General features: G+C 39.1%; 1 protein-coding gene across 4 annotated transcripts in view; it reads right to left on the bottom strand.

Moving 5' to 3' along the window:
- Positions 1–21,765, bottom strand: part of BAALC (BAALC binder of MAP3K1 and KLF4) — a 29,334-nt gene that overhangs the window by 1,452 nt on the left and 6,117 nt on the right. For 3 of the 4 annotated variants that reach the window (XR_012054242.1, XM_030266538.4, XM_030266537.4), the window contains exons 2-3: positions 10,389–10,552; positions 5,204–5,323 (exon numbers count right to left, since the gene is read on the bottom strand). Coding sequence is in view for 3 of the 4 variants with exons in the window: in XM_030266538.4 (XP_030122398.4) it covers positions 5,219–5,323; positions 10,389–10,552 (269 nt within the window). In the remaining variant the exon portion in view is untranslated. Of the gene's footprint in view, positions 1–1,696; positions 5,324–10,388; positions 10,553–21,765 lie in introns of those variants that run through there. The other variant, XM_012571990.5, reaches the window with a different exon arrangement.

Below are 21,765 nucleotides of genomic sequence, written 5' to 3'. Positions count from 1 at the left end.
GTTTTTTCCATCTGTGCAGTAATACCCCAGACATGTTTCCCTGTATCCAAACATGTGGGTGTTTTGCAGAGGTTAATGGAAATTAAATTAAAGCTGAATAATACTGATTATAATGCAAGAGTGTGCAAGCAAAGCTAATTAATACAACTGGCAGTATGGCTCAGTCTTGCCCTATGACACCACTCTCTCTCTCTCCCTCAGTCCCATTTTTTCCTAAGCAGGAGCCCACAGCAACCTAAAGCTACTTGTTTTATACAGTCTTGAATGATAGATATACAGCAGCATCCCACTTTTTGCACTCAGGATTTAAATTATATTCAATCCCCCAGAAAGAAATGAAAAGCTATTATATTCTCCCTTTTTCATTCTTGCTTATGAACATCCTAGTTCTACCATTAGGATTACAGTATTTCCTAGATTTTAGTGTTTGCTGAGTTTTTCTGTGCAAGGAGCTGTTGCAAATAATCTTGGATTTTATCTTGATTAAGTGGCATATGTCAACAAATATAATTTCTGGTGGACCAGCTCACTTTTTATCTTATATTAATGACCCAACTTTGCCATTAGTTTATCAAAGGCCAGAAGAATGCCTTTTAACTATGGATAGTATGCACAGGCTACCTAAAAAAAAAAAATTTAAAATCCAAATGAAAGATTTGAAAACTGGAGGGTGATAGCAGGACAGAATGAAATCTTGCATCCCTGCATCTTAGAGTATATCTTATCTCTTGTAAGCGCCTTTTTCACATGCTTCATTGAGCCAGTCTAGAAAGGAGGCACCTGAGAAGGCACTGGTGCAATGAGGGATGCTTGGTCTGAGGACAATGAAGGTTTAGTTTTGAAACACTGCAGTGTAATTGAGTTCAAAGGCTCCACTTACTAGGTACTGTCTGATCCCAGATTTTGAAGCATCCTGTTTGTAGGGTTCCCTTGTGCTGTTACACGCCTGACTACTGGACTATGGCTTCCTTGTGTCCCTAAATCCTTCTCTTTTTTTTTGGTACATCTGAAAACCATTCCTTTGATACTATTCTTCCTTTTCCACAGGAAACAAATGAGTTGCTGTATCAGCATCCTGGCCAGGAATCAAAGAGAATAAGCAACTTGTCAGGCAACACCCAGGGCACAGACAATTAGGATGGGGATGGGTATTTCAGCAATAGCTTTTCTGGTAGTAAGGAAAAATATAAGGAAAATTTAATGCAATTTTGGGAAAAAATAAGAAGTAGCATCTGTAAAAGTTACTTTTAAAAGCTACTTTTCCATCCTGTGCTCTCCAGTTCAAGCAGGAATAAGAGCTTTTCTTTAGCTATGTATTCGAGTTGCCTCATAGTTGCCTCATGGCATCTTAGTAGAGAAAGTGTCTCAGATTCCCAGTGTCTTCCACTTTAGCCATGACAGCAACCAGAAACTCTCCCATTTATAATTACAGAGGTACAACTGTATTTTGACCTCATAATCCCTCTTTGGCAAATACACCAATTTCTTATGGGAATATATATATATATTTTACCTTCTTTCTTATGACCAAACAGTCCATGAGCCAAAACCTGAGGACATCAGATACAGAAATATTCTGATTCCATGTATAGCAGATGTGGGAACCATTCACTACACCTTTGCTCTCTTTGATCTCAGCTTTAAAAGCTAACCCAACCATAAACACAGAAATGTGAAATAAGTGGAGTAATAAACAGACACTTTAAAAATGTTCTTTATTTTCATTTGCAAATTTAAAGTCAATCTTTATTAATTTGCAGAGTACAAAAATTTTCATGTTAATCTAGTTTGAATTTAGATGTATTTGTAAATAAAATAAGCCTGAATTTTCAAATACCATTTCTGTGCACAAATTATATATAATTTTCATATAGCATGTGAAACAGATTTCAGTTCAAAATATTTTACACTTGGTTATCAGAATTACAAACAGAAATTAAGGGTTCTCAAAAAAATGTGCCTGAACTGCAGAAGTACACACTAAAGACATTGCAATATACACATGCAGAGACATGCACAAATAAATATCTATGTATATGAACATACTAGGTAGATCAAAAATACCTGTGTCCTGTTTTTTATGAAATCTCAGTGATTTAACAAATAAGAATGCATGTTTAATGCAGTATTCATATATTGCTTACACAATAATTATAATTTCCTGTTTATGTCAGTACAAAATAATTTCAGCAACACAGTAAAACTGCGTGTCTTCCAGTCAATGTCCTACAGTGATGCTAAAATGAAGAAATACATTAAAGAATCATAAGGGAGAAGATGAGAGAATAGTGCAAGATAAAGCTGTACTGAGTCTTTGAGGAGATTAATTTGCCTCATGATGAATTTGTAATTGTAAATCCTCTCTCTTCTTTAGACAATATCCTCTTTCTTTTGAATGATTCCATTTCTCACATAGTGGAAGAAGATATATCAAGATATATAGGAAAATCCTATGTACATATTGTGTTGGAATTGTGGAAAAATGACAATGTTCCTTTCTGTTTAAAATCTGAACTTAGATAAATTATAAAAACTCACCATCTGTTGGCAAATCATTTCAGAAGAAAGTGTATTGTTTCAGTGTACCTGTAGAAATCTTCGTGTGCAGCCAAGGGACATCTAACAAAATATGTGGCAAAAATGTCTTTTAGGGGAAAATTACATTTTAAAAATCCTGGCATATAAGACAGAGATGCCCACAGGTCTGTTATCTGAAAGTCCATGTCTTTTAACATTGTTATTTTAGTTGATGTCTTTGAGCCATTTGTATTTGAAAGATGATGCTCAAAGAATAGACCCTGTAAATAAGATTTCTCATTTCTAGGAAGGCCACCTGGAGTAAAAATGTCCAGATGATTCTTTGGGCTTGTTTCTTCCACTACAACCAACATGGGAATTTATTATGAGGACTTTAAATTGTCTAAAGTGGTATAGAGTACATTCTGTCACCGTAATTATACAGAGTGGGGTATTATTTTATTAATTGGTTGTTTCTACTTGTGGTTATCCCTGGTAGAAGGAAAGTAAACATAAATATATCCCAGTCTGTGTACAGAAGCAAGATCTACATCTCCACAACATGCTCTTAGTTTTATTAAGGTCATTGGAAGTTTGCACATCAAACACTAAGAAGCCACCTAGGATATAATGTAATTTCTTTTCAGTTACTAATACCTAATGAATAAGAACAGTAATGTATTACATGAGGAGTGTGTATAAAATTGCTTGTTACTAAACATGGCTTTTACCGCAGAAGTGAATCCAATCTTTGAATGTCATAAAATCAAGTTTTGGGATATCAAGAGGTCTAGGGGATCTTGGAGTAGCTCAGGAATATTACCATGAGCAGTCCAGGGCAGGCAGCATCCAGCACTCTGCAGCTGGTCAGCATGAGCAAGGCCTGTGCTGTTACCCAGATAATTGTGTACCAAGGCCATCTCCTGCAGACATCCTGTCACCTCTCATGCTCGGAATACAAGACTCAAGAGCTGCCTCCCTGCTGGCTGCTGGCATGAGCCAGGGCTGTGGTGCCTGTGCCATGCAGCTCATGGGCTTCCTCCTGTGGTGTGACCCAAGCTGTCTGACACATCTGGTCAGCACTTCATCACTAATTAATTTCTTAGCTAATAAATAATCTCACTGCCAGAACTCTTTTGTGGTATCCACCCAAGGCCACAAAATCTCTGGAACAGCTTCTTACACAACAAACCTTCCTTCAAAATCCTGTTTACCCTTAAATATATCAGGATCATTATTCACTTTCTGTAGCTTTCTTGTATCATACAAGTTTATACTGCACTCTCTCTGCCAGTAAATCCTTTTAGAATATGATATGGTATGCAAAATTCTGGCTCTAACTCTGGATTCCAATTTGCCTTTTTGTTGGAGTAATTAATAAACAATTCCTATTGCATAGACTTGTACAACAAGGAAAGTAACTCACACACCTAATCAGCAAGCTATTAAAATGATCCAAATACAGAATAAGTGAGGGTTCAGTTCACAATCCTATTCTTGTATGCTTGTTTGGAGTATTTATTTTAAACTTCAAGGAGATATATATATATATATATATATATATATATGTATGTAAGGCTCTTTAAGGATATATATATATATATATATATATATATATATATACATATACATATATATATGTCTAATAGGGAAGCCAAATACATTAATACATTTACCTCTTTTATCTTCATAAGCATGCAAACTCATACAGAATATATATTATTACTTCCATATTAAGAAGTAATACATTGAATTTATTCTTAGACTTCACTATGCTGAACATTTCTATTCCTTTTAGATATATATTTATTATAATCATGGAATACTGTGGTACAGGATACTCACAATGTATTAAGTAAGTTCTGCACCATGAATTAATTATATCTTCTCAGAGAAAGTAAATTTTTTTGAACTGACATTAGAATATGACTTTTAAAATTGTGGTTATTTTCTTGTAATGTTAATGGTAACTTTTTTCCTAGTCAGTCTGGGCTTCAACACAATCGAAGGGGCATTTATAAAACAACCAAGTAGCCATAACTTACTAGTTAAGACTAGAACCTTCAAGTAAGGCTAATCAATATGAAAGCTACTATTTTTAAGACCAAAATTATGTCAATATGAACAATAAATTAAAACCAAGTAATTTAACATTTAATATATAAAAATGTTACTGTATGACTTAACTATATATAGCCTATACATATAGTTGAAAAGAGATTTAGTAGAAGACCAGACTTTAGTCTCACTTTCTTGAAATATCTGGGTTTGTGTTTTAAAATATGTGAGTTCTTTAAATGAACTCTATGTGGGTTTGAATGTCCACACATTCAACAAATGAATTTGAATGCAGATTCATTTGTTCATTTCCTGGTTTTAATTGTGATGAGCTGTACCCCTTATTATCCAGTCTCATCTTAATAGCAATGTGGAACAGGACATAAACAAGGGATGACATGGAAGTTAGCAAAAAACAAATATCATTCATTTCTGTGTATGTCTGTGTGGTGCCACTGCTTTAGACAAATGACATCTACAGTGCTTGCAGCTGGTTTCCACAAGACCTGCTTCTGGAGGCACTCAGTAGCAGCTGCCTGCTGTGTTCAACCTGGAACACCTAGAGACCTTCATGTCTTCAGAGAATGACATTTAAAGTGCAGTGAAGCTTTGTTAAGTCCATCCTCACCTGCAATTTTCTTCATTAATTGGCACAATTCTTTGTTTTTCTTCTGTCACTTTGTCTGATGCCTTTTGTAACATTAATGGTGACTTCTTGTGTGGAGGTTTTCTGTGTGTCCCATTTACTCTGTGAGAGTTTTAAACAGTTCAGTGAGTTCCACGATGACAACAGAAAGAGTCACTGATGATTAACCCCAAATTTACAGAAACAGTTCTATGTAATAAATGTCTCCAGCATCCTTCACATGGCACTGTGATGCAGAGCAGCTGTCTCATTCAGTGTGGACACAAGTTTTTATATCTGTTGCGAAGGCAGCAGATGTCAGTAGGCTTTGGATCAACATTCTTGCCTATAATTATCATCTCTGCATGTGTGTACTATAAAGGCAGAGAAAATAAATCTGATTTCAGGCCAGAAGTGAAAATTAGAGGTTCTTTTTGATGTCACTGTGAATAGTGCATCACTAGCCTGAACTGGAATTTGCTTATTTGATTTTATGTTTCTGATGTGAAAATGCAGTTTTAAAGTAACACTTACTTCTGCCTGCATACAAGACCCAAGCACAATATATACCTTTCAGAGCTTCATCAGTTTATTTTCAATATCCAAAAAAGTCAGTCTTTCTGAGGCATGCATGTGCATCCCTAATTTAAATTTATACTTTTCCATCTCCCAGAATGTTGGCTTTTTGCCATAAGCAATGCACCATAATTCACAGGAAACTGGATAGGTCTAACAAAGTGTACCCAGATCTGGGCTGATAGAGACACACAGCTGAGTTAGGTGGGTTGGATTATTGCATTGCCAGCGTTCCATGAGATTATTTGTCAGCGTAAAGAATGCCAGGTGAATTAGTCGTTATTTACATGGTAAGAGTGCCAGGTAAAATAATGTCTGATAAAGTTCAGACACTGACATAATGGGAGGTTCATATATACCACTGAAAAACACCTGAAGTTAATTTGTTGCTGTGCATTATTTCACATTTCTGCAGCCTGAATACACCAGCTCCTTTGCTGTTTGCTCCCCCAGTGCTACTGCTCATGCAAGTACTTGCCAAAGACTACAATGAGAATCAAACCAGATTATTGTCAGTCAGGGACATAATCTGGATACCACCTTTTCTTTGGAGGGGTATCTGAACAACCTGTTACCTTCACTGGTATTAGCACTCCTTCGTTTATTAATGTCTTCATCATCATCATAATCATCATCATCTTTTACTTCTAAATTGTTTTGACATTACTGGCATGAGAGGATGATAAAATTTCCCAGATATAGTCAGTGTCAAACCTTATCCTCTTCAACAGCACAAACTGTACCCTGTCATAACCCTGTCACAGGGGCCAATGGCACAGCCCAGGTCTCCCAGGAGCACCATGTGCTGCATTGCATTGTATTCTATAGCAAGTTGAGACAAAAGAAAAACAGTAGTCAATGTTCAGGTACATAAAATGGGTACATTTTGAGCTGCAGGGGATAATCCCTTTTCAACTCTAGGCATCTAAACTTAAACTGTTCACATTATATGCTCACCTTATGGTTCCCTAAACAGTAGAAAAACAGAGATGCAGAATAGCAGACCAGAGCTGGAGCCTACATTAGATACTACACTTTCTCTCTAGGCATATATATTTCTTTTTTGACTATAAGAAGTTTAGACAACTTACGTACCTGCATTGGATGTGGAGAATAACGTAAATGCTTTAGTTATGATCAGAAATTTTTTTGCACTGAGCTGCAGCAGCACAGATACGTGTTACTGAATGTATCTCTGCTAGAAAATGCAGGAGGGTATCTTCAAAGTCATGAGGCCTAAGGGCAGGAGCCCACACTTCACTGAGTAGTACCATTACAGTCAACACTCTCATTGTTAATATGTTGTGGAACTTTGCCCATATTTCCTACTAAGTGCAATACAGAAGTAATTTTCCATTCAATTACAAAATGGGACAATTTTCTTTAGCAGTAGGACGGGTACACATTGTAATTATAAATTGTGAACAGGATTTCTTCAAATTGAATTAATAATTATGCTGTTCTGTTCAACCATATCCAACCTCACAAATTAAAATTTCTTTGTGGGCTAGTGGCTATGACAAGCATTTGGGCTTTTAATTTCCAGAAATCCCATGGCTTTAGATGTCATGCTGCTGTGGAATGTGTCCCTGTCCACCTGGAGGTGCAGTATCTCATGAAAAATACAGCAGTATCTTTTATGTCACCTGGGAATATCTGTACTATAGCAATAAAAAAAGTAATAATACAATGGAGGTATAAAATAAATAGGCATGTACTGATGTGCTGTGTGTTGGCAAATGCAAAGTGAAGTTTAATCTAAATTCCTTTTGTCATTTGCTCAGACCCCTTGGCTTAAGGATGTGACTCTCAAGATGGGACAACTTCTGATGGGGTGGGTGTAGCTGTTCTGCCACATGCACTTTCTGTGGAATAATGTCAAAAGACAAAGCTGAGCAAGGAGGAGTGCCCACACTGCAGTAATTCAGCAGAAACAAACTGTGCACACCCGAGGAGCAGGGACACCAGGGGAGCTTGTTTCATATCTGACAGAGGCAAGAAACAAAGGCTGGAATTGCACAGAGGTGTTGCAGTCATTCTCTGTTTAAAAAAATGCAGCTAACAGGAATTAAGCTGAAGGAATGACCCAAATGGTGACCAAAAGCTGAAATTTGCTTGAACTTGAAAACACATGATCCTTTTCATGCCCCATGTAGCATGCTAACAAAGTAAAACCTGTTCAATCTTTACATGTATATAAAGTCACTCAAACTCCATTTAAGTGTAAAATTAGGTCAACTGAAACTTTTTTTCCCCATCCTCAAAAAGAACAATATAAATATGACTTAACAAGGGAGGGAGGTCAGAGGAGACTCTTCCTTTGTGTCCTGGGATGGTCAACAGGCTGTACTCTCTCTTCCCCCATGGGGACACCTGGCAGACAAGCTTTCTTCCACAGTAATACTATTGCTTATGCATTCTGATATCAGTGCTTTTATCAACAGCTATTTGTGGACCTTACTTTGTCCAAAAGGCAAGAAATGTCACTATTTGTGAATCTGGAGTCCTGCTGAGTTTTCCCAGACTTACAGTGTATGTCAGTTTTGCATCAGGGAGTGCCTTCCTCACCAGAATTACTGAGCCACCACACTGCACTTCTGGCACCTCACCAGACTCAGAGTGCCAGATTGCTTACTCTGAAATATTGTCTGTGAAGGTCTCCCAGGATCTCAGACAGGCAGATGAGAAAGGGGAAGCCCCCAGGCTCACTACATCTGCAGACAGCACAGAAAGCAAGGGGGCAGGGGGGTGTTGGGTGTCTCCCTTCCCTAATTTTTTATGTGACAGAAGAATTGGTGCAGTCAGCTGGATTGCCATGGATAAACAGCTACACAAGTATGAATATGCTCCTTCCCAGGCAGGCAAGGAAATGAGCCCAAAAATTCTGGAAAGGCAGAGCAATTATTTGTGTAGTATTGGAGGCTCACTTACCTTACATGACAAAGGGAATCAAAGAGTCCTTCCCTCAAATATATTATATATAGAATATGCTGCTTTGAAATCAGAAAATGGAGTATTAAAGTCATCACTGGCTTTTGATAGGGAAATAAAAGAAAGATTGGAAACCCAAAAACAAGCTTATTACTGAGAAATATAATTTTAAGATTCCACTTGCTTCAACAGAGCATAGGGAAAGACAATTATAGTAGAAATTGGATAGGAAAAAAAATGCAGTGTAAACAAAATCTGATAGAGGAAATAGAGGGAAGGAAGACAATGGAATTGTTACTATCTTTGGAAACTGAGAAGCGGCACAAACACTTACAGAAAGAAAAGGAGATAAAACAAAAACTGGAAGAAAAGGTAAAAATTATGCTTAAGAGGGCTGCCAATCCAGCCAGCATTGTTCAGATAAGAAAACCAATTGAAAACCATTCTCACCCTGGTGAAGAAGCTGAGGGGACAGTGGCCCCTCACCATTGTCTGAAGGAGATTGAATGCCAATATTACACCTTTAACTACTGCTGTGCCAAATTTTGTGGAACTGTAACTCATATTGAGGGAGCATCCTATTCACAGAGGCCAAAACTAGACATAAAAGGTGTTATTTATGATTCCACTCTGGGAATACCTCAAGGCTCTGTTCATGCTTACACAGAAGGAAGTGCAGTGTACCTTTGAAAGATTCCCACAGGGACATAAACATTCACCCATGACTGTACATTTTGTGATTGCCAAACTTTTACTGTCTCACTCTCCCTAGATGTGAAATTAGATGATATTGTAGTAAGAGGAGACTCCCCTGAAAAAGCAGGGGAAGCAGCAACAACAGCATGGCAAGCACTTCTCAAGGTAGAAATTGAGATTCCCCCAGAAATGCCAAGGACCATGTAAAGGGCTTTATCTGCTACATCTGCAGATAACCCAGAAGACAAGGAAATCTCCTTTCCCCAAATTTTTACCTACCACCTTCTCATATGAGAAACAAAGGAAGCAGTAAACCAGCTACAGATTTTGGCTTTCTTTAATCTGCAGCAGCTCAGCAGCTGCTATGCAAACAGGGCAGCAAGTGGAAGCCTGTAGGACACAGGTGGGTGGGTAGGCAGCTGTGGCTGGAGAAGGCTGGTCTTTGGTGTAGCCCCAAAGCCTTGCTCTTACAATGTATACAATGTACACAACACATAAGTGAGGGAGAAAAGGGAGGACCTGATCCAAAGGCTACTGAAGTTATTAAAAATACACCCACTGACTTTTTCAAGCTTCATGTTCAGCTTTGAATGAACCAGGGCTCTGCAGTGCACATATTTTAAGGAGAACATCAATTAAGGGAAAACATGTTCCTTTTCGGATAATCAATCTAAATAGTTTGCACGATACATGCCACAGCTGGACTGAGTTGAAAGAAATTAACATGGGGGCTTTTTCTTACTGTAGCAAGTGTGTGTTACTCTGATTGACAAATAAAACATCAATTCTGTGGCTGTTCAGGCATGAAGCACTGCCAGAGGTGCTCAGCTCAGTCATGCCATGCCTGTAGTGCAGCCTGGCACCATTTTCTCTTATCTCAAGACATTAAATACAGTTTCACTGCAAAGGGAAAGGCTGTCACAAAAGTAACTTAGACCTGGTTGAAGCTAGTGCTGGGCAATAGGGACCATAATTATACTCATACCTCTGTGGTCCTGAAGCCATTCTGTCTCTGTGCTGTCGTTCCCATGACTGTGGGGTTTGCACACTGAGAGCCACAGTTGCTCCTCTTCTCAGCATTCAGCATTCCATCTGTGGCTGATGCTGTAGATACAGCTGTGTGAGCCAATTTCCCATCCTCCAGAAGACCTAGTAGGGACACATGGAATTGGGCAGTCAATTTGCAGCTGGCTCTGGCGTCCTTCTATTTTGGCACATTTTGTGATTGTGCCAGTGATGCAAGGTGTGGTACAGTACCACAGTGAGAGCTGTCTACCTCCCTGTGGCATCTTCATCCTCACATTTGACACCATTTGGCCTTTTTTCTATGGTCCACTGCTCTGTGAAACATTGGCTCAGAAAACTTGGGAAAACAGTCAATAATGAGCACAGCATATCAGTAGATTTTTGTCACCTGCAGGTCTCCACTGACTTCGCTACACACACACCTCCTTGCACAACCAAGAGTTGAATTTAAGACCCAGAGAAGGCCTCCTTAAATCTGTTCCAGTTCTGGGAAATGAAGGGGTCAGATGTGAGCATGACAGATGAGACCAATATGGATGGAAGGGCTGCTCTCTATGTAGTCTTGCCTTGAATAGTTTTTTCATTTGAAGTTGAGAAATTTAGAAAAAAGTTATTTCATGTTGTTTTGTCTATCAGCAATCAAATAAATGAGTAATTTGTTTTCTGCTCTAGCTGTGTGGATACACATGAGCTGTACAATATGATATTGGACAGCATAGATGAATTTTCCCATCTTACTGCATTAACAAAAATCAGTTGTATTTATGGTGAGCGCAGAGCATTCAATGTCTGGTTGCAACTCTGGGTCTGAAATCCAAATACAAGGAGTAAGTGGGATGCATGGCTGTTGCTCTCAATTTAGTTTTTGTCAAAGCTTATTTATGAAGAGCTTTATGTTAAAACAGAAACAAAGAAGGCAAATTTACCAACTGGTAAAGCAGGTAACAAACCTAGAAAAATTAAGGAGTCACAGACACTAAGTGAGAAAAAGGTATGTGGAAAACCAATGACAAGCCACTGCTGTATGAAGTGACATTGTGACATTTGTATCATCAAAACCTTCTACATTAATCGGGCAGGAATTCAAGTGCTGTGTTAAAAATACTTAAAAGAAAGCAAGGCCCTGAATTCTTTTTCAGAAATCTGTAAGAAAAGATAATTTGTCAGTAGAAAGCAACATTTGTCAGTATTAGCTAGCAAAGGTAATGACTGAATTCAATAAAGTTTCACCCAAATATTCAAAGACGTGGTCTTGAAAATATATAAAATTTTGTGAAATTAGAAGGTCTTTAAGATCTCTTCTGACTCAAGTAGTTCTATGATTCTGAGTTAAGAAGTCTGAATACAAACTAGTCACTGCATTTCCCTGAGCAGTCAGAAGATGGAGGCAGAGTATTCCAAAGACGCTTTGACTTGTAGCGGTGGTAACTAATAATGCTGTCATCTAGTTTTTGATAGAAAAAAATTGAGCAGAAACTTGAAAATATTATAAATTATTAAAAAAAATATTTCTGTCTTTGTAAACTGCTTTTTCTGCTAGATGTAAAAACTGATGTTTTTCTTGTGTTTAAGTTTAGATGCAACTTCAGTAAGGCAACGGTAAACTTCACCTCTCCTGCATCTCCCAAAATTGCCCACCTACTTATGTTTTAGGTCTTACCTCTTCCTATCACCCACGGGACCAGAGGAGAGGCAAACAATGCCTTGGTGCAGAGCAGTAAGAGGCAGAGGCTGGGACCCAGACAAAAGCTGCTGTCAGCAGGGGAGATGGGAGGCAATGGGCCACGGGTGGGTCAGAGCTCAGCCGGGACTCCGCTGCTTCACCTGCCAGTGGAGCTCTGAGAACAAGCTTGAGCACAGCTTTCAACAGGCAAACTGCACTAGGAATTACGTACTAATTCCATTAATTGAGCCTTTGACATTTCAGACATCCAAATGATGAGTTTTACCTTCTCTGGAGTCATCCTATGAAATTACTTTCCACCGTGTGTCTCTGGCCATTTGGCCTCTGACTAAATTGTCTGGTGAAACATCTGTCAGCTAAAAAGCCATTTTGTTATTAAGTCCAATTGTTCATTTATCAGATTGTGTTGCATCTTTTGGTCTTGCACAGAAAAAATTTTCTTATATTAAACCATTTCCAGAGGCTGACGGAAAATTGTCGGAATCTGTGGGTATTGGTTATTCTGAGATTGTAGAAAGTCTCTGTCTTTCTGCCCCATTGCCAAAGAAGAAGCCATAATTCATCTGTGCTGTTTTCAAGGTTGTTTATTCTTGCTTATCTCTAACATGTTCTGCTGCCCTGCCGCAGGTCTGTCCTGCAGGGCAGCGTGTGGGGCTCTGCCCCCAGTGGGATGTTACAAACATTATATACCAGAAACTACCTGTGCTATATTTACAATAATGTGCCAATATCTATCACCTACATTGAACAGTGTGCCCCCAGCCTAAACCAATAGAAAAATGCCAACACTACAGTGAAACATGGAGGGCATGAAGAAGGAGGAAAAGGACAAGACACACCCAATTCCTCCATCTTGTCCCCTTTGAGCCCCTAATCTAGAAACCTAAAATTTTACTTTTGCACCCGTGCCACACTTAATTATTACTCATATCAAACACTCAGAGCTTGTAATTCATCCTGTAAGATTGAAAACTCTTTTCCATGGACAGAGATCACAGACAGTGTCTCTTGGGGCTCTGTACAGGGGGGTTCCTGACCCCCTGCCAGGGTCCCAGACCTGCCAGGGCAGACAGAGGGAAGCCCTGGATTCCCACAGAAAATCTCAATCCTGAAAATAGTATATCTGATTCATTTTTTATCTCTGTTACTTGGCAGCCTGAGCATACTTGCTGCATCCTGCATTGCAGGGATGTGCCTTTTTTTTGCAATACTTGTCAAATATAAACCAGGTATCAGTATTTGAGCCTTCCACTATATGTTTGCTATTTTGAAGTTAAGAAACTATTTTAGAATTCATTTTCATAGCAAATAGATGATTTAGACAGTGGGCAACAGCTTAGTGGCTTCAATGACTTGCTCGTTATGTATGAACACCAAGAAGAAATTACAATGAGAATACAGAGACAGTGGTGTTAAAAGCATGAGATTTGTTGGTAATCCATAAAGCAACACCTATTTTATAGACTAAATACATAACACAAAATGATGATTGCAAAACAGAGATGATGTTTAAAAAGGATTAGGAACACAGGGTTGCTTTTAAAATAGCAAATATTTTTGCATTGCTATTTGGGATTTGCCACAGTACACAAAAATGAAGTTAACTCTCTTATGTATTATTGGAATTTAAAAGCCAGCAGGGTGGCAATACTAGGGGTCTTGCCTCAGTGTGGTTTAAAACAAGCAGACTGTTGAGCCATCCTCACAGCAAGGGTTTGGTAAATAATCTCCTTGGTCTTTCCTGTTAGAGCTTCTGTTTACATCAGTGTTGTTAAATCACTGTAGACATTTAAATGAACGGGTTCATTAATGTTGTTCTCATTCTCATCTTCTCATTCATGGCAACCTTGCCAAAAGTCTATGGGCCAGGGGAAACAGCAGATCCCACCTCATTGCTCTGTCAAATACACATTTTACTTTCAAATGAAATGGCAAGGCTACAATATTCTCAGGGCCCCATTCACAAAACCTGGGTTTCTGAGTGATTATTAAATGCCCACGACTATGATGGGGAATGGATCAGGAATGGCTGGTTGGGGTTTGGGGCTGCTCCCTCTGAGGGGAGGAATGGATGACAAGTGGCAGGTATTTCACTGCATCTAATCAGGTTTATTTGTAAGGAACACACACGAGCTCTCTCTCAATGGCCACAGGGAGAACACCCCTGCAGCAGCCCCATTGCTCATAAATTCATAAATCCAAGTGTACCTTTCCAGCACAAAGTGTGCCTAAAAGAACTTGTCCTCCCATGGCAACGTTTACCACCTTCCTCTTCGCTTGCTAGACTGCACAGGCACACTAAATCTTGCCTTTCTTACCATGCCAATAGAAATCCCTTAGTCTGGAGCTTGACAAATGCTTTTTTCCAGCAGCATCAGGGGAAAAAAAGCGTTATTTTAAACTGAAATCAATCCTAGACTTTATTCTTTCCCCAGTGATGCAAGCAGTCAGACTGGCACAACTTGAGAGGTAGCAGAGGAATCAGAACAAGCAGCTGAAAGCAGCTTAGCTTGTTGTGCTCTCCAATAAAACAAAACAAACATGATAATTTTAAAATTTTGAATGAGTTTTCATAAATTTTAAGATGGCATCATCCCTATTTTGTAGTTTAGGAGATAGATATTTAAAACTGCAGTCTGAAAAATTGCTCACAGGCTTAGAAGCTTATGTCCATTCAAAATGCTGAAATCATATAGCTCTAAACCTCCCCCCTCACATTTACAAGGGGAGAAAGCTGTCTAAGAAAGCTTTGAAAATAATTATTTTAGTAGATAGGGTGTTCATCACAGAGAAGTCAGTGAAAAGGTAAAATACAGAATGAAAATTTAAGACATTAGACCTGCATTTCTTATTTTTTGCTGGTCTCTTATTATCATGACAACACTAATGATAACCAAGGATAAACATTGCATACATGCTGCTCTAGTTCTTCATACAGCCTGGTTACATCTAAGAATTCAAATTATTCTTAATAACAGTATTTCATAAGCAGGAGAAGAAATTTTTACTCTTAACTCTTTCAAACCAGATTTTTGTATGAAGATTTTTGTATCACCTTTGTATAAAGATGATGTGAAATGGGGGAAATCACCTAATTTATACAATTTGTGAATGTAAAATTAGTCTAAAAAGCAAAGTTGTGTCATGAATTGACACCTGACACAGAGAGACAGAAAAGAGATCCAGGAGGGACAATTCTGTAACCCTTAAATATCAGGACCACAGGAAACTTCTCAAACCACAAATAACACATAGACAGATCTGCCTGGATCTCCTGCACAGGCTTAAAAAGAAGAATAAAACTTAGTAAGGTTCAAGATGACCTGATTTCTGTGACTAAGAAAATCAGCAATGCTGCAGTAGCTAATGCTGTCAAGAAGTTTGGGCAGGATATGAAGCTTTGTAGTAAGGAGACAAAGTTAATCTTAGCCAGAAGAATCAACTATTTGTAGAGAAAATTATTCCATGTGTGTTTGCTATGGTATTCTCCCACTTCATTTTAAAGCAACAGGTAGTGACCAAAACAGGGCACGAATTCTGACCCAAACACGCTCTAGATCTGACCCAGTACCCATGAGACCCTGTGCTGTCGGGTGCTCTGTTACGGAGTAACAAGCACACACTTGTTTAAAGCAGGTTGCTGTTGATTAGCTAAATTTATACCTTTGGAATTGACTATGAACAAACCAGTAGGGTTCCATTTTCTAGTTCAGCAAGACCCTTTTTTTATTTATCATGAGTGTTATCTCATGTATAATGCATAAGATGCTGGTTTAAAAAACACCTGCCAAAAAAGATGCTTGCACTGTAAAGATGGACTCTGAAAAAGCTCACAGTGAAGACAAATGGAAAGTGTTATCACCACATACAGGTGCTTCCAGAGGAAATATGTGTTTGCAATCATCACCAAGTTTCTTGCATTTAATGCTACAGAGTGGTAACAAGAAAGCCCTGAAACATCTGTTTTCTCTACTTATTTTCCTGATTTGAAACAATATATTTTTGGGAAAGCCATGCATCTGCAGGCCTGAGGGCTGGTGCACACTTTGGCTGCACAAAAAACACATAGCAAGGATCCAATAAAAAATGGAGTGGGGGCTGTGACAAAAGTCAGGTTTAAGTCATTTCCTCCAAAGCAGTAGCCTCAGGGATGAGGCCAGGTGCTCAGAAAATATGCAATAGCTCTTTTACCTAACAAGAAACAATTTAGAAACTTTCAAGCATATCAGAGTGGGTTTGTGAGCTAGGATAAAGTACCCAGATTTACAGAGGTATGACCTACTGCAGCAGGAAAATATTATCAGAAATGATGTTTTGTATCAGTAAAGACAATAATGCAATAAATTTGCTTCCCAAATCATTTTCCAGAGTGATTTCTCTGAACTCTAATGTGATATGAATTATAGACCATGAAGCAAAATACAACAAACACATTTTCACTTTCCACACATTTTGGAAGTCTCCCCAAAGCTGTCTTCAGGCAGGCAGGGCTGAGCCATGTCCAGGCACACCACTGGTGTGGGGAGGCACTGGCCAGGAGCTCTGTGCCTTCCTCCATATTTACAGGGGAATGCTTTTTTGAAGTGAGCTCATGCTAAAGAACAAACAAACTCTCAAGCTGCAAACCATGATATCACTTGCACGGCCTAACTTCCCAAGTACGTGCTAAATCTTTGCATATTGGTATATTTTTATTTTAAATGGGGATACAGAATCACAGAATAACTATCTTGTGAAATTTAACAGTGTTGCAACTATGTCTGTGAAATAAAGGTGAATATAAAATTTATATTTATCCTGAATAGGAAAAGCATGCTGCAACGTTCTTTAACAAATGTGTGATCATTTCAAATCTCCACACAAAGGGCTCTTCATGGCAAATAGAGTCCAGAAGATGAATTATAGGGAACCGGCCTGACCATCAAGGGAAGATACAAAACTTGAGAGAATTGCAATCATGGTGCTAGGCAAGGGCTTCAAAAGACAACAGAGTTTAATGTATGAAGGTACAAATTTTGATAACTGGAACAAGATAGAAGAATCCTGTTTTCGCTATATTTTCACTGCTTATTGGAATAAGTGTTAGCAATATTTTGGAAGACCTTGACAGCTTCGAGTACATCTTTTGCCTGGGAAAATGACACAGGAAAGATTAAGCAACTAATCAGTGCCACATGATGTGCCAGAAACAGATCACTCCTTCCTCCAAACTGAAAAACTGACACACAAAAAGTAAAGTTCTGAAGTGCTTTTCATAGTACTGATTTTCATAGTACTGGATTTTAGAAGGATGGAGAGTGTGGGCATTTACTTTTCTACATGCAAATATACCAGCTGTGTTTCAAAAAAGCCCATGAAAAATACATGTTTAAAATTATACACTTGGTGCACACTACCTTGTATCATGAGTCCAAATTAGGGCAAATCAGCCTGTTTTCCAAAAGTGCTGGCTTTTGGCTCAGTTCCTGTCTAAACCTATCCTTAAAATGCCAAAAAAGAGGTTCTCTTTACAGGAGAGCATTGAGTGAGATGGAAAACAAGCAGCAGGCTTCTGGCCCTCTCTCAGTTATCCTTCCCACAGTAGCACCCACCCTGTTCTGAGCAGTGCCTTACAGCTGTAGGTGCCCACATGCTCTTTCTCTCCCTCTCATTAACCTGGGCTTTCCTTCTCCTTTGGGATGTGCTAATAAAAGAGCTCTCATTCCAACACAGACATGGAAAGCATTACTATCAGTCTTATTACCTAGCTAATCACACATGGAGTTTTAAGATGAGCAAAATGTATCATTTATCATTTAATAATCATTGCTGATTAGCAGCAAAAATATTTAGGCAGACTAAATATAAATCCTCATGAAAAGCATTTAAAGGTACATGAAATGTGCGCTGAGTTGTACACTGCACATTTGTTTTAAAAAATAGTGATCGACTACTGGGATAATTTACAAAGGCTTGGGCAAAATGTCAACCACTGGAAAGCTGTAAATTCAGTCTCAATGTCCCAAAGGTATGTTCCCTATGGGAATTAACTCAGGGAAGTCCAGTGGGCTGTATGGCCTGGTGGCATTCCCAGCCTTACAGTCCATGAATACACAGAGGGATACTGCTGACTTAACCAGAGTAACCATGATCATGAAGTGCTTTGGCTTTAAGGTATCTGTCTGTATAAATTGCATTTTTCCATTTTTTCCACACACAGTGTAAACATTCAGAAAGCACTCAAGCATCAGTATTGTGCAAATGTCAGATATTCATGTTTTTAGTACTGCAAGTGCTTGAAACAATTCTGATGGCCCACTTGGGAAATGCTAACAGTTTCCAAAACTGAAAATTGCAACATGAGGACAATAACCAGACAAAATGTACAAAGACAGAAACACAACTATATACATTGTTAGGAAACTGGTAAAAAAAAAAAAAAAACCACAATCAAAATATTTCAGTCAGTCAATAAAGAATGGGCTGGTTATTTTTCTCTTCAGTAGCTAGCATGCATCGGGACCAACTAGCTTAAATCTCCCATCTCCCAGGAGTAATGAGGCTCAACATTGTTTTCTTTTAATCACCTGCTTAAAATGTTAGACTCGGTTAAGCAAACAGCAATGCAGAGGAGCTCAGTGGACTCAGGAAAGACTTAAAATGTGAAGTCCTGCCTCACAGCCCCCAGTTGCTCATGTTAATTGGTAAAATACAACTCCTTCATCTACCTCTTTGACTTACTTTTAAGCTGGATTTTTCCTAAACAGAACAGAAAAGGCATTGTGGCAGTCTAGGGAAGCATACTGGTGTGTTATTTTCCAATGTATTCATCAGAAGATAAAATTGCCTTATTGCATTATTTCTTTGTGTACAGCAAAGGACCAAGCCACTTATTTCACGTGAGACAACTGCTGAAAAATGTATGCACTCACCACACAGCCAGAGAGATCTGCTCCTGTACTCCAGAAAAGAGGGCTGCTTGGTGCAGGTTAAAGAGAAAGCTTTACAATAAACTGCTGGTTTTGATCATTCTGTTCCTGAGTCTTAAGAATTACAGATTTTATTTAAGATAAAACCCAACTTTCAATCCCATGTTTCTTTTAACTGCAATCTGTTTTAATCTGCAGGAACATCTGAGGGGAAAAGGTTGCAACTAGCAATATAATTTCTGTTTCTATGAAGGAATATATTACTAGAACTGACTACAGTTAAAGAAAAGAGATTTTGGCCACTTCAATGCTGAATTACTGCAATATGTTCTTTATGTGGAAATTTTAGAAATTTTAATCAATGAACAACAAGGTAAACTGCACTCTTATCTGTTTTTTCCTGTATGCAATATATTGCTCCTCTGCTTTGAGATTGTCATGAATCTTTGCTTAAAGCTAATTAAATTTTTAATTGTTTGCTGTGAATTCTACATTCCTAAACTAGAACATGCAGAATTAGAACTGGCTGGAAAGTGTAAATACATTCCCAAAGGAAAGAAAAAAAACATTTTTAAATGTCCTGGACCAGGATATAAAGGCTGGGATGAGAGAAAGAGTGCTATTTCCACAAAAAAAAAAAAAAAAAAGTAATTTTGCTGAGCATTTTGCAGGCAGGATCTGCCATTGACAAAACCACGACTCAGGTTTCCTGCTCAAACCCTTTCAGACACTCTCCCTCTCTCACCATCCCTCCTCCCCACCACCTGCTGCAGAGACAGTTTAAAACCCCTTCCTTTAGTTAATGACAGACCTTTGGCTCTCAGTAACTAGGAATATTTTTGCCTTTAAAGATTTCAATGTGGCAAAAAAGAGGGTTTTTTTCACAGGGAAGTCATTTGGAGAGATGGTTCCAGTTAATCTTCCTGCAAATCATCTCTATTGATGCTCAACAGCCTTTCTGCTTTCTGGTACTGTGACAGCTGGGAAAGCCTTTCATGTAATTCAAGTCCTCCTGTACGTGACATTTTTAGCAAATTTACTTTATCAGTGGGCAAATTATTGTACTGGGGTAAACTGTGGGTGATCAATCCTAGCAGGTCTGCTTTAGACTGTAGGCAGGGTTTATCAAGACTATCAACCACTAACTAAATGGATGCTAATCAAAGCCTGACAGATTTTGTGGAAAGATTATCACAGCTTAGGTTGGCTGGTGTTACAATTTTTGCAGTGTTTTGAGAAAATCCCAGAGGCAATGGAGAGGCTGCTGGGGAAGGAGGAAGCACCTGGAGAACCCTGTCCAGCCCCTGCCCTCCCTTCCTGTCACAGGTCTGAGAGGTGGCTGCTCCCACCTGAGACACGAGGACCAGTCAGGAGGCTTCATGCAGTATCTGAACCACCTACTCTCACACAAGATTGAAGTTTTCCCTGCAATTGAGTCTGACACATCTCACAGAAGAGCAAGCTGAAAGGTCATAATAGAAAAAAAAATTCTCATCTCTTAATTATCTTTCACATTTTTACTTAGGTTCTGCTATCTATTGATGCTTCCTTTGTTCTTTTTGTGGCAGTAGATATTTATTAAAAACCAATTAATTAAAAATACTTCCAGAGGTGGTGGGGTAGATTGCTTAGCATGATCTGATGGGCCAAATAAGTATTGGTGCCATTTTTTAACTGAAATGTGAAATTAAACCATCATTGCACTATCAAATGACAACAAAGGTGAAAATGTATGGAATGGCAGAATTAACATCTAGGGTTGGGCTGAAAAATATGGTCATTACAAAAAGTTGTATTTATCATCTGAGTCTGATTTTTTCCAATAATTTCAATGCTCTCTTGTGGAGCAATAAATAGTGATTTAGGCCAATACTGTAATTCTTGATTGGCTTCTATGCCGAGCAAACCCCTAGTATACAATGTACTGTAGAAGAAAATCCCAAAGGTTGTAGAGTAGTGGTAATTTTCCTGCCAGAGAAGAGCAGAGTGAGAACAACCCTGCAGACACCAAGGTCAGCAGAGAAGGAGGGTCAGGATGTGCTCCAGGCACTGGAGCTGAGATTCCTCTGCAGCCCTTGGTGCAGCCCATGGTGAAGCAGCTGTGTCCCTGCAGCCCACTGAGGTCCCACGGGATGCAGGGATCCACCTGCACCTGCGGATGAGACCCACGCTGGAGCTGTGGCTGCCTGGAGGAGGCTGTGACCCTGTGGAAGAGCCAGTGGAGAGAGGTCCCTGCCCCCAGGCTGGAGCAGCCTGTCCCTGGAGGACTGCACCCATGGAAGGGTGACCCACACTGCAGCAGTATTGGAAGGACAGCTGCCCATGGGATAGACACACTGCAGCTGTTCACAGAGAGCTGCTGCTCATGAGATGGACTCACATTGGGGGAGTTCATGGAGAACTGTCTCCTGTGAGAGGGACCCCACAGTGCAACAGGGGAAGGAATCCTGTCCCTCCCTGAGCAGCAGGAGAAGCCTTGGTGATGAACTGACCACAACCCACCCCCATTCCTGGTTTTCTTGAGCTACTGGGGGAGGAGGTAGAGCTGGAAAGGAGGGAGAGGTGGGGAGAAGGTGTTTTTCAGGGCTTATTTTACTTCACATTATCCTGCTCTGATTTTGTTCATGTAGTAAATTAACTTCATATCGCTAAGTTGAGCCTGTTTTGCCAGTGACAGTATTATCGTGTAATCTCTCTCCCAGTCCTTATATCAACCCATGAACCCTTTATTAAATTTTCTCTCC

Source organism: Taeniopygia guttata, chromosome 2 (genome assembly GCF_048771995.1).
Source record: "Taeniopygia guttata chromosome 2, bTaeGut7.mat, whole genome shotgun sequence".
Lineage (NCBI taxonomy): Eukaryota > Metazoa > Chordata > Aves > Passeriformes > Estrildidae > Taeniopygia > Taeniopygia guttata.
The sequence above is the reverse complement of the archived record's forward strand: the minus strand, read 5'-3'. Positions and strand labels throughout refer to the sequence as shown.